At 45.2% G+C, this 14,397-nt stretch overlaps 1 protein-coding gene across 1 annotated transcript in view; it reads left to right on the forward strand.

Annotated features, from left to right (window-relative positions):
* The first annotated feature begins 2,894 nt into the window (after positions 1-2,894).
* The window catches only part of LOC147437530 (sulfatase and phosphatidylinositolglycan class N domain-containing protein), a 60,797-nt gene continuing 49,294 nt past the window's right edge, over positions 2,895-14,397 (forward strand). The window contains exon 1 of the mRNA XM_086487048.1: positions 2,895-3,194. Within this exon, the coding sequence (XP_086343174.1) occupies positions 3,026-3,194 (169 nt within the window). The 5' untranslated portion in view covers positions 2,895-3,025. The remainder of the gene's footprint in view (positions 3,195-14,397) is intronic.

Consider the following 14,397-nt stretch of genomic DNA (forward strand, 5'->3'; position numbering starts at 1 on the left):
AAGTGGGTTTACAAGTTGGAACGCAAGATGGATGGTGAGATCGATCGCCATAAGGCTCGACTTGTTGCAAAAGGTTATGCACAACAAAACGGCATAGATTATGAAGAGACTTTTGCTCCCTCTTGTCGTATGACTACTGTACGTTTTCTATGTGCATTGGCAGCTCATTTTGGTTGGGATGTACATCAATCAGACATTGTTATTGCTTTCTTGAATGGTGACATATTTGAGGAAGTTTATGTAACGCAGCCTTGTGGTTTTGTCATAAAAGGACAAGAGGACAAAGTGTGCAGATGTAAGAAGGCTTTGTATGGGTTGAAGCAATCTCCTCGTGCTTGGTATGAGAAAGCTGACACTCATTTGGTCAAACAAGGCTTTCGTAACAGTCCAACAGAAAGCACATTGTATGTAAAGCGTGAGGTGGATGTACTTCTCATTGTGGTTCTTTATGTGGATGATTATTTGATCACTGGACCAAATGAGAGACATATTGCTGAATTTAAGGCTGATTTGCATCATTACTTGGGTATACAATTTAAGCAGTGTGATGGTGGTATTGCCTTGTGTCAGAAAAGTTACATAGAGACATTGCTATGTAAGTTTGGACTTGAGGATTGCAAACCTATTGTCACTCCCATGGAAACAGGTTTGAAGTTGAGTCTACATGATGCTGGCGATCATGCTAATGTCACTCTTTACCAAACTGCTGTTGGCTGCCTCATTTATGTATGCAACACGAGGCCGGATATTCAGTTTGCAGTCTCACAGGTCAGCAGATTTATGCATAGCCCAGGGTCTAAGCATTGGCAGGCTGTCAAGAGGATTTTCCGCTACCTTAGTGGCACTTTACATCTTGGCTTGTTTTATCCAAAGGGGGGATCATTGCCGTCAGACTTACATGCTTTTTCGGACTCAGATTGGGCTGGTTGTTTTGACACGCGAGTGTCCACAAGTGGTTTTTGTTTCATGCTTGGCAGTTCATGTATATCATGGTTGAGCAAGAAGCAACCTGCAGTGGCCACTTCGAGTTGTGAGGCTGAGTACAGGGCAGTCTTCACAGCTATGGTTGAGTGTGTATGGCTCAGACGCCTTATGGCTGATTTGGGTGTTGGACAGGACACTGCCAATACTATCTACACTGACAGTCAGAGCGCATTGGCAGTTGTGAGGAACCCAGTTTTTCATGCTCGCACAAAGCACATTGAGGTGCATTACCACTATGTCAGGGAGAGGCTCTCAGTAGGAGAGATCAGCTTGGCTTATGTGCCAACACAGGACAACCTTGCAGATCTTTTCACAAAGGCATTGTCTCGTGAGAAGCTTGAAGCTTTCCGCAAAGCTTTGGGCTTACTCCCCTTTGTGGACTGATCCTGTCCTCAGGGCATGGCACTTCCCTTTACTCATGTGCCAGCTCTCGTTCACCGCATCACTCCAGGGGGGATTTGTTACCATATACATGTGGTAGTGATGTGTGTTAACACACTAGGACCGCCGGGGCATTTTTTCCCTTGTTAGGAGTTTTTTCCCCCTGTGCATTGTATATACGCCCATCACTCTAGGGATATCAATGTTTCCATTGCACACTAAGTAACACACTCTCTATTGTGTGCCTTGAGCTTCCTTCGTCTTCTCCAAGCTGTGTGTGTTTCTCTGCAACCCTAATTCCAACATGGTGTGCATGGTTATGGATTGACATGCAATGCTTTTGTAAAAGGGAGGCCTAAATTTTGGCATAAGGTACTTAGCACTAAACCATCAAATACTCAAGGGACACAAGTGTACTCTGCACCCTTTGGGAGCTGTGATTTAAGGCCATTGTTGTGTGAGATTTTCTAATTTTTTTCCTTTCCCCTCTCATAGACTAAGTCTTGGGTTAAGGAATATCTATGTGTGTCTCAATCTCCACTATCATGCCCTCATAATCTTTTTCATGCTCATGGGTTTATGCAAGGGGGCAATTTCGTACCCAAGACTGTGTTTCAGGAGCAACGATCACACTGTTTTTCAACATGGCTAGATTCAGGAGGTCACTGTTGCAGGTTTGTGTCTATATCCTGGAGAAGCTATAGGATCCAACAAGCTTCACTTGCAATTGTTTTGCTTGCATCTGCTGTCGATTAAGTGCAAGTAATAGCCTAATTTTGCACGTAAGGATTTGAGAGAAAGTGGAAGGTCATGGTTTCAAAGCCCTAGAATGCATGTTGATCTCTTCCATCGCCTTTTGACTAGCTTTAATTCACCTCAAGATTTATGCAAACACCCAACGTTGTAGATCTCCTTGACCTCCCACTTGGGGCCAAAACTATACTCATTTCTTGACTTTATTAGGATAGGGGTGTATAAAGACTGCCTAGTGGCAATGCTTGCTATCAAAGCTCACAACTTTTGATCGGAGTGACTCCTTTGACATTTAATACACGACCATTTGGTGATGCTTTTGATGCTTTACATGAAATCGATTGAGCAGAGGCATTTGAGAATCCTAAACTCGCAATTATATAGGTTTAGTCAATGCAATTTTTAAACATCGAGGCTAAGTTAGTTGGGAAATCTACTCGTCTCTAGCCAGATAGCCTTGCTTAAAATTTATGGTGTTCTAAAGGGTTTTGACACCCCCCCCCCCCCCCCCCCCCCCCAACACACATATGTACATGAATCCTTAAGCATAAAGCACATGATGCCCTTGCAAATGTCTTGAGCGTCAAATGATGCCCTGGAGGGTCTTTGATGCCCAATTTGGGCTCCAAATTTGAGCACTTAAATAAAATATTAAAATTGTTGCTGGTAAAAAAACCTTAGCATTAACACCCATTTTCTCTCGAAAGGCAGTGCCAACAAAACGTACATACATTATATATACGTGTATACATATGGACATCATGTTACACATAGGCATTTGATTATTACTCTCTCTCACTCACTCTATACACAGAGAAACAGGCAGCCGAGAAGCAGCGGCATGGGGGAGAAGAGGATCGATCCGGAAGGCGCGTTGGAGGGGCAGGTCTAAGGCTACTCAAAGAAAATGGAGAGAGTGTGGAAAGAAGCAGGTCTCGTGGCCTTGGGCGTTATTCTGCACGCCCTTTACATGCTCAGCATCTTCGACATCTATTTCAAGACTCCAATCGTTCATGGAATGGAGCCAGTTCCTCCCCGCATTCAGCCGCCTGCCAAGCGCCTTGTCCTTTTTATAGGTTACTTGCATGATCTTGCCTTCTGTACCTATCTGTGCTTTGTTGAGTTCTATATTTTCCCTTGGTTTCGTTACCTCAGCTTAAATAATGTCTTTGTCTTCTGCCTTCTACGTAAATTTTGCAAATGCTGCTGGGTTCGTTGATCATATGCATCAATTGGCGTATGAACTCAACCGAGGCAAAGAAAACCTTTTTTGGGAGGACCTTTTTTGATTAGGCGGGGTTTAATGAAGTTCTTAAAGAGCATCAAATTGAGCATACTCACACATAGAATGGAAACCGTTTGAATCTTAATTTAAATAGATTACAATTAATCAATCTTTGATGTTCACACGCACTAATATTTTGTACATATGACATGGATAATGCATATTAACACACATCAATTGCAATGCATCTCATGGTCACACTTAATATTAGATGTAGTAAGTTTTCAAGAAAATTTTATTATTTTGTTTTTAATTTGGATATGAAACATTAACTACCGAAAGGTTTAAATTAGGTTAATTCGTTTTTGACTTACCTTCTTCGCCATTGTCCCGTCCTTCTTCTCTTCCTCAACAACAAACATCAATGGAGGCTCTTGCTTCGCCCTAGAGGGACTCAAACGAAGCCCCCCCGCTTGACCGGCAGAGCCTAGTATTTGACTTGCTCTATCGCCGACGGAGCAAGTGAGCCTTGCAGCAGTGGTGGATCGCCTTCAAGCCACCTCTGTCATTTGCAAGATTATCGCCACCAGTCGAGCAGAGGTGAGGTGCGTGATCTCCTCCATGCCTGCCTTCTCACGGAGGTGGGCATCTACTTATAGGTCTCTGAACGTGGTTACTACTAGATCGAGTTTGAGACGCTTGAGATGGCTTCCAAATTCATTTTGATGAGCTCATTGGCCATCCGAGCAGATAGGGCTCACTTTCGATGGTGGCGTCATAGTTTCGACCCAGCTTTTGATATTCTCGTCGAGGAAGCAGATTTGCTAATTTTAATTTGCTTCCCCAGCCTAAGAAGAGAGTATCTCCCTTTCTTTATATCAAAGATTGGTTCACAGATTGGGAAAGAATTCACACCCAAAAGCACTTGCACCCAAAAGCCCACACCAACTCTGCTAAAATCTTCCAACGCAAAACGCGAAAATCCGTAAAGCTTGCCACATCTTCACTGTTAGTGCAAAACGCGAAAATCAGCCCAGAGTTCAAGCTTTTGATATTTTTGGGTTTAGGCCTCACGGTCGGTGCTCCAAGAATTGGGTAGGATTAGGTTTTCAATAAAAACCCTAACCTCTGTTTTCTTTTTTTAATCAAAATCCTAGCCCCTTTTGTTTAGGCCCTTGGGCCACACTTTCTTGGTTCAGTTATTCGGGTTTTTGTTCGTCTTGTCTACTCGGCGATTGCTCTTCAAGTTGGGCACACCACATCATCACTTTGTGACAATCCCCCCTCTTGAAAGAATTGTAATCACCGCAAAATAGCCAAAGGATAGAAACTTTCTTCAGTAGACACTGACTCTATGTAGTATGTACCCATGCACCAGACTCGACCAATTCAACACTTTCACAAAGACATCAGTCACTGATCAATCACATTTCTATTAAGGGTGTTAGATACAGATCATGATCATTGTAACCTATTTAGCAATCACATCTAGACCGTGCTGATCTTTTCACGGGTATCTTGATCTACTGAATCTTGTTACTATCATATTCGTATCCTTTCTTTTTCACATTTCAATCAAGTAAACCATGCCCACGACCATCCCTACAAGACAGTACATCCACATAGCATGCAATTCACAAATCACACACTAAGTTCACACTAAACACTTGTGTTTCAATCATTCAATCTCATTTCGTAAAAAAACTCTTTATGCACTTCCAGATTGTTCACGTTACGTGAAAGAAGAATTTGGTGGTAGACTTGTTGTCGTATAGCTACAGGTATCGGCCATCTCGACGATACATCACTTGAACTTTTAGGATATGCTTGATCAATATGCTATATATCCCAATTTTCTCAACATCTTTGATAGGATACAGAGTGGGGAGACAGTTGCAAGTTATACTATCAAGGAAGGCTACTTGATGTGGAAAACCATGTTGTGTGTAACATGTGGTTTAAGAAAAAAGGTGTTAATGGAGTGCCACAATGCTTCTTTTGTTGGGCATAGAGGCATCGAGAGTACCTTGAAAGGGGTGAAAAAGTATTTCAATTGGCCTCAACTAAAAATAACGTGGATGAGTTTCTATGCACTTGTTTGGTGTGTCAAAAGGTTTGACAGGCACAAATTGGCAGGACTCCTACAACCTTTACCTATTCCTGACCGACCTTGGAGAATATAACAATGAATTTCATCTTGCAAAGACTGGGCATGATGGTATTTGGACAATCATCGACAGATTTGGCACGCAGGCTCACTTCATACTGGTAAAGAAGACACTTAAAGCTGACCATTTGTCCAAACTCTTTCTCTCACAGATTGTAAGACTACATGACATGTCTACATCTATAGTGCCAGATAGTGACCTCCGATTCACGAGTTTCTTCTGGGAGCAGTGTGGGAGAATATAGGCATTTAGCTTGAATTTTTGTCATCGTGTCATCCATAGACAGATTGGCAATCAAAGATAGCGAACTTAGTGGTTTTGGACTTGTTGAAGTCTTATATCTCTGCTCACAAGACTCAGTGGGAGAAGTATTTGTCTCTGGTCGAGTTTGCTTACAACAACACTGGTCACACGTCTACGAGGAAGGCACCATTTGAGATTGTTGAGGTTGCTAGAAAGGTTCCACCGATTTTGAGCACCAAGGACAAGATTTTTGAAGCAAATCAGTACACATGATCTAGACATTGCTTTTGCCAAGGTAAAGGAGGCTTTGCAGAAGTCTCAAGCACGGCATAAGAAGGTAGCGGACAAGCATCGACGCAACTTGCAATTGAAGGAGAATGATTGGGTGCTTCATCGGTTGGAGAAAGCACGGGTAAGCTGGTCCGCTGATATTTGTTCAAGTTCAGGAACTATCCAGCTCTAGCACTACCATTGTGAAACTCCACAATGAAGGCGTGCTGCACAAGAGGGGAGCCACTCCACCCCCTTGTCACAGGTTACCTAGAATGGAATAAAGTCGCTAATTTCTGTAGGATACACGGTATTTTGTTGAATGACTTTATGAAAAGATGTACATTGAAATGGGAATTTCTAAAATGAACTTGTTACATGTGCTCTCTCGTGTGTGTTGTTTGAGTACGTGTCGAAAAGATGAAATGACTGCAGCATTTTATCTCTTTCACTTGACAAGTGATTGAATGTGATAGTAACGAGATTTAATAGATCAAGATATCCGTGAAAAGATCAACACGGTTTGGATGTGATTGCTAAATAAGTTACAATGATTATGATTCTCATTGTAAGGTGCAGCGGAAGTGAATGTTGATAATGCTCAGGATGAGTGCTCCGAACTTTACTCAAGGGTTCCTTTTACTTACGGAAGGGAGAGCCTTCCGTTCCCAGAGAGAGTGCAAGTGCAATGATCACAAACAAAGTGAATGCTACTGTGAATAAAAGTGTTGAGAGAGAGAGAGAGAAGAATACGACACCAGACAGTTCTCAAACCTCCCTCCAAGGGCCCCCTCTCAATGGCGAGAGGTCTATGCTTTGGATTGCACAAATTTGGTACAATGGTCTAGATGCAAGGACTTGCCGATGATGTCGACGACAATGATGGCGACGACGAAGACGAGCTGAAATGCAAAAACGCTAGGGTTGATCTGGCTGAAAACTGATAACGCTGATTTGCTGCTGAATACTGACACTATATTTGAGAGACGACGATGACGATGATGATGACTGTGCAGTGACTGTAACAAGGAATCAACACGCAAATTTGCTGAAACGATCAACGATTGTTAAGCATTGTGTGTTCCTTGCATGCAAACTAGGTGGAAGATTAGTCACAAAATCCATAGAGATATCTTAAAAAGGTCCTTTGGGAATAGGCAACGACATCAAGACACCTTGCTGCCTGTACCTAGGGGCTTTTACCTTCTAACAAATGGTGCACTGTGTGACATAACGAAACACATCTTTTCACATTTTAGGCCAATAAAAGAATCTTTCTATTTTTTCCGATGTGGTGTTCATTCCATAGTTACATGGGACGGCGGTTCGGGGTCGGGAACGGGGACGGGACGGCAAAAGTCAAGAAACGGGGACGGGGGTCGGAACAGCAAAAAAAAAAAGAGTTTTTTTTGGCATTTTTTGACCTACACACATGCCACACATAGAGAATCACTTTGACCATAAATTTACACTAAATAGACCAAAGAACACGAGTCATATAGGCTGAAATGTGCTAATAAAACATCGATGATTGATGGATACAAAATGAGAAGTGCATGCCACAAGGGCTCAAGAGTCAAAAAGCCTAAAGGACTTAGGACAAGCCTGAGGCCTCAAGGATAACAAAAAGTACAAAGGGCTATGTAGTAGGTAGAGTCGTAGACTCAAGAGTCTAGACTCGAGAGTCGAGTGATCAATGATCATCAAACTCAAGAAGTGCTCGCGTGTTGAATCTCCATATCGTCGTCGTAGTCGAGGTCGTCAGCGACGTATGAGGGCGTGGGAGGCTCGCATTGAGGCTCAAAGTCCTCCTCTAGCTCCTCCAAAAGAGTATCGGCCATAGATGGATTCTCTTGTGCCATCTCCCACTCAGTGAAAGGATCTGCCTTGTGTGTGACGCTCTTGGCAAGCATGCGCAAGTTAGCGCTCACAAACACCAAATCATTGGGCCTTTGAACCCCAAGGTGATTCCTCTTGGCAAGCATGCGCAAGTTAGCGCTCACAAACACCAAATCATTGGCCCTCTGAACCCCAAGGCGATTCCTCTTCTTAGAGGCAATGTGGCTGTACACACTACATAGTTGCTCCAAGCAACTAGTGGTACATGCTTGGCTAAGGACACGAACAGCCAAGCACTGCAAATGTGGGCCATCTCCTCCATAGTCCTCCCACCACAAAACCGAGCCAATCTTGTTGCGATCAAGCTGTGCATCTACACATCCATAGGAGCCCTTCTTTTGCCTGTAGTTGAGTAGCTCGTCTCTAATCTTGCGCCTAATGTCACTGCTAGGCTCAAGGCGCTCCAATGCAAGCCGCCATCCTTTGCTCACCTCGTTGTCAGTCTCTTGACGCCTTCCCTGAAACTCAGGGTCAAGCACATAAGCTGCCGCATGAAGTGGAGAGTAGTATCCATTCCACCTCGACTCACACAAGCCATGAATCTCCGCATACTGAACAGGGTCAGGCACAAGCTTCTCAAGTGTCTCTATCATCCGATCCATGGCTTCGTAGACTTTGCCAATGCATGGCTGCAAGCCATCCACCACTCGAAGTAGGTGTAGAATAGGCTTGACCATGGCGTCAAGAGTCTTCACCTCCTCCCACCAAGCGGCGTCGTCGGCCCATTCTCGGCATTTCAATCCTACTGCTGATGTAGACTCCGGCATGGCCTGGAACTCATCACTGAGAAAGAGGCCCCTTAAGGCTCTGCCACATGTAGACAAGCGGCCTAGCATAAGCCAATTGAATGCAAATCTTGTCTCTGAATATTTGAGCAAGGACAAGTGGCTCCTCTTTGAGAATTCATGGCGCACTTTTTGATGGTTGAGCACAAAGGAGACAATTCGAGAGGCGTCACCAATGGTGGGTGAAATCCATGACAAGTTCCCTATGTCCTTGAGGAGGTTATTGAGGCAATGCGCCATGCAAAATGTGACATGGATGCTGGGATACATGCCCTCAATGATAGCTCCGGCTGCCCTATTTGACGCCTCTCCATCTGCAACCATACAAAGGACATTCTTCGGGCTGGTGATCTCTATGGTGCTTGTCCACTCCGCAGCAAGCATCTCGGCGGCCTTGCCACTATCGGATGCATCATGCGACTCCACAAAGTACATCTCCCCCCGAGAGTAGGCCACCACCCCGTGGATGGACCGCTTGCGGGTGTCGCTTCATCCATCTACAAGGAGAGAGACGCCATTGGTCTCCCACAAATCCTTTGTTGCTTGGGCCGCTTGCTCCACGGCAAGCTTCTCTTTGTCAAGGAGGGTGGTGCGAAGCCTCTCCGATGAAGGTGGCACATAAGAGGAGCCATATTCCCCTATTTTCGTAACCATGGTTCGAAAGTATGGAGACCTATCCACACAAAATAGAGCATGTTGTGTTAGTATGGAGAGTCGAGAGTCGAGAAGTTATAACCCATTATGAATACAAAATGGAAGATTGCAATGTGCATATATCAAGGGAAACTCACCGCGAAGCATGGAAGGCAATGTGGTCGTGGAAGAAGAATCGGGCAACCGACCTATCAAACTCTTCCTTCAATTTAGGATTCCAATTTTCGTTGAGAGTGCTTTGGCGATGCGGAACGGAAGAGGACGGTGTAGATGCATGGCTCTTGAAGCTTCGAGAGAGGTCGTCAAGGTTGGCTTCCCTTTGCTCTCGCGGTGTCGCCATGGTGGAGGGATCAACGGCAACAAAACGGCCCCTCTTGGCCGCTTCCGCAACCTCATACACCGTGAGCTTCTCAAGAAGATCCAACCTCTTCTCGGGAGCTACATGAGGGCAAAACTTCACCTCGTGACCGGGTTCATGAAGAAGATGGGCTCGCACTTTGTTTGAACCACCCGTTCTCTTGTATGGGCATAGCTTGCATGTCCATGGTCTTGCACTGCCACCTTTGCCACGCGTGCTAAAGTCGACTTCATCCCACCACGACCACGTTTGCACGGCGGGCCTCCTTCGAGAAGAACCAGCTTGAGAAGTGGAGTTGGCTTGAGATGACATGATGGTGGAGAGACTCGAGAGAGTAGAGCTTAGAAGTTAGAGGATTTAGAGGAGAGCTTGTGTGGAGAGAGAGTAGAGGAGAGCTTCAAAGTGGGTAGAAGAGGGAGAGGAGAGCTTCAAACTTCAAAGTGGGTAGAAGAGGGAGAGACTTGAGAGTGGAGACTCAACTTTCAGGGGTAGATACTAGAGTGTAGAGTAGTCAATGGTCATGCTTGAGCCTTGAGCAATGACTCAATGAGGCTATGAGGCTTGATCAATGAGCATTGAGTAGAGAGGAAAGCTTGAGCTTGAGGGAAATTGCCAATTGGAATGAGACTATGAGTATTAAGAGGCCCAAGGGAGCCTTTTATAGCCTCCCAAGGGCCAAGGCCCCTCAAAATGTGGCAGTTAGGCTGCAAAGAGCCGTTTAAAACGGTCATAAACGGTAACTTTCAGCCCGCCTGACTGCTGCCGTTCTCGGCCGACCCCATCCGACCCCGTCCGTTCCGGTTGTCCCCGGTCCGTCCCCCTGCGACCCGTCCGTCCGGCCAGAAATCCGGCCGTCCCCGGCCCGGTTACGGCCGTCCCTCGGCCCTAGGGCCCGTCTCCCCCGTCCCCTGTAACGTTCATTCCCCTGTGTCCACCCGTGAGAGATTCATGAGCATCATGCAATATGGCTGTCCTGAGAGGGCAACATACATAGACGGTGACAAAAATACAACAAACCTTCACGAATGAGATAGTTGCCGGGCCCTTGGGAAGCAAGAGCCTGCAATCATTGCTTACCAAACTTGGAATCTGCATACTGATTCTTCATGCTGTTGAAAGAGACACCTTGCATAGAAACTGTGGATCTTGACTCAAGAGCCAAGATTTGTCCTTTGCGACTTAATGCATCTGCAAAACAAGGGTAGCTTTACCAGGCACATACTCAATGAAACCTCCAAATTTCTCAAAAAATTGTGACCACCGTGCTTCACGATCGCTTCAATGTGCACTAGGCATAGACTTGAGCCACTTGAGGGCTTGATGATCTGTGTGAACTGTGAACTGTCCCATATAGAAAATGCTCCAATGCTTGAGAGAGTAAATAACAGACATAAGTTCTTTGTCATAAACTGAATAATTCTTTTCGGCACTATTTAACTCCTGACTGAGAAATGCAACTGGACGGCCTGTTGCTGAAGCACAGCACCTATGGCGACATTGCTCGCATCTGTTTATACCTCAAAGGGGTCGTCCCAAGAGGCAAGGATGAGGCACGACGCTTCTGTCACCGCAACCTTGAGAGCCGAAAAAGCCTCAACAGCTGCCTCGGGCAAAACAACGCGCTGTCGGTGAGTTTTCACCCCTTTCCAAACATCAGTCATGGGTGCGGCAATGCGTGCAAAATTCTCTATGTGCGAACTATATGCTTGACATAAACCAAGAAAAGAACGCACATCATATGCAGTTTTGGGCAAATCCCAATTACGAACTTGTTCTACCTTTGTGGGATCAAGCTTGACACCTTCTGCAGAAATGATATAACCAAGACAAGTAACTTCAGTTAGAAAAAATTCAGACTTCTTAGCTACAATGTACAGCTGACACTCATCCAAATGGGCTAAAAACCTTTTCTACATCCTTTTCATGTTGTTCCCACGATGCAGAGAATATGAGAATGTCATCAAGAAAGATAAACACACACACGTCGATCATATTCCCAAAACGACCTACCATGAGACGATTGAATGTATCCATGGCACCTGTCAATCCAAAAGGCATAACCACATACTCCCATTGCCCTCGCTCTGTGCAAAAGGCGGCCTTGTAGATATCGGCTTTAAATACCCTTACCTTATGGTATCCACTTTTGAGATCGACTTTGCTGAAAACCTTTGCCCCATTAAGCCTATCGAGGATATACTCAATGCGAGGCATTGGAAACTTGTTCTTGACGGTCATCTTGTTCAAAGCCATGTAATCAACACACAAACGAGATGAACCATTCTTCTAGTGGACAAACAAAATAGGAGCAACCTCTAGTCACCAACTCCATGAGTTGCCGCAACTCTTCTTCTTGAGTCTTGTTCGAATGGTAGGGAGCCTTATTGACTGGCTGTGTCCCCTCCGTGAGTTCTATGCGATGGTCCTCCGGCCGCTCGGGAGGGAGACGGGGTGGAAGATCATTTTGCAAAAAGAGGTGCTCATACTTGGTAAACAAACCTGAATACCTTTCTGGAGCGTTAAGGTTTTGAGTGACTGGAGAGGCATAAATGAATGCCGCTTTTGCTCCTCTTTGTAATTCACGCTTCGCCTGCAGATGAGAAATGAGAGGTAAAGAATGAAGACCCTCCTCACCACAAATGATCATGGGAGAGTCACTTTTGGCATTTAGAGTGAGCGTATTGTCTGCCAAATCAATGAGAGGGTTATGCTCACGAAACCATCTAATGCCCAAAATCATATCACAACCTGAGAGAGAAGACACAATAATTTAGGAGTGATAAGGGAGTCGTTGAACAGCTCATGCCCCGGACCTGGATGGTTATTGGCGGGGGGTAGTGTTCATCGGCGGCTTTATGTTTCTATACCTTGTAACATGCATATGTGAGCATTTGTGTTGCATTGTGATGTGTCAACCAGAGTTATCCGGAACGCGGAACGGGAACGGCGACGGGCCTCCCTTCGGAACGGGGGAACGAGAATGGGCCTGGAACGGGAACGGCGCGGAACGGGAGGCTAAAAAAACACCCAAATATTTTTTTTTTTAGCGTTATGTGTTTGAATACAAGTAGTACTAGAGTCCTTTGACTCTAATACCCACGAAAAACACGATTTGAAGACCATTTAACCTTATTATGACTTGATTGGGATGTGCGGCGCCTAGAGTACATAGCCAGATGAACAACAATGAGCAAACACAATGCCCATAGTACATACACAATGCTCTCAAATAATTGCAAGAGTAGTAGTCAGAGATAACACTTTGGAATTAATTATGGCTAACATAGTAACAAGCCTCAAGAGCCGCCAGCGGCCAAGGTGCTACAAAAAAACCAAAGGGGGGCAAAGTTCAAACTAGACTTCAGTGACCACAATACCAAAAGATTGAAGGTGACAAATACCATAAAGATGCTAGTAGCTACAAATGGCAAAGAGGGCAAGGCTCAAGCAGCCATACAAAAAGGTAAGGATAAATGGCAAAGACTCAAGACTCAAGAGCCACTAGCCTGAGAGGCCTCCCAATCCGTAGTAGCCGGCTGTAAATCATGCACATCCTCCCATTCCTCATCATCGAGGTCTAGGTCCGGCTCGATCTCAGCCACAGATGAAGTACCTAGTGTTGGTGGATGTGCATCTCCACCTGCCTGAGAAGCCTCTTGCTCCATCTCCCACTGTGTAAAAGGATCTGTCTGTTTGTCTGTACTCTTGCAAAGCATTTTCAAATTTGCGTTGACGAAGACAAGATCATTAGCCTTCTCCACTCCAAGCCGATTCCTCTTCTTGGAAGCAATGTGGCTAAAGGTACTCCACAATTGCTCCAAGCATGAGGTACTAACTGACTGGCTGAGAATACGGATCGCCAATCTCTGAAGCTTAGGGCCATCATAGCCATAGTCCTCCCACCAAAGCACTGAACCTATCTTCCTGCGATCAATCTGAGCATCTGGACTGCCAAATGACCCCCGCATCTCTCTGTACTGTCTCAACTGATCTCTGACAATGCGTCGCCCATCTCTGTCTAGAACCATCTTGTTTAAGATCTTTGTAAATTGGTTCATGACTTCCCTATCTGTCTCTTGCCTTGCACCTTGGAACTCTGGATCCACCATGTACGCTGCCCCGTGTAAAGGAGAGGCATATGAATTCCACCTCGAGCTGCAAAGCGCATGGATCTCCTCATATCGCTCTGCGTTCGGCTCAAGCTGTGCAAGCTGCTCAATCATGCGGTCCATTGCCTCATAAATCTTGCCAATGCAAGGATCCATGCCATCCAGAACTCGAAGCAAATGAACCACCGTTTTTACCTGTGTGTTTAGACTCTTGAGCTCCTTCCAGAACTCAAGATCCTCTGCCTTATCCTTGCACAAAATCCCTGCAACTGTCTTTGCATAGGGGGAGGTGGTGAACTCATCACTGATGAAGACCTGTCGGACCGCATTTTGACATTCAGACAGCCTGCGCACAAGAAGAAAGTTGAATGCGAAGCGGGTATCTGAATACTTTAGAAGCACTTTGCCGCCCGACCTCTTGAGGTACTCACTCCGAACCAAGTTGTGATTGTTGATGAAAGTAACCATCTTCACTGCATCAGCAATGACTGGAGCAATCCAGTCTAGCTTGTCGATGTCTTTTAGAAGGTTGTTCAAGCAGTGTGCCATGCAAAAGCACACTGTCACA

The sequence above is a fragment of the Adiantum capillus-veneris genome, chromosome 17 (genome assembly GCF_014529385.1).
Source record: "Adiantum capillus-veneris isolate H3 chromosome 17, ASM1452938v2, whole genome shotgun sequence".
Lineage (NCBI taxonomy): Eukaryota > Viridiplantae > Streptophyta > Polypodiopsida > Polypodiales > Pteridaceae > Adiantum > Adiantum capillus-veneris.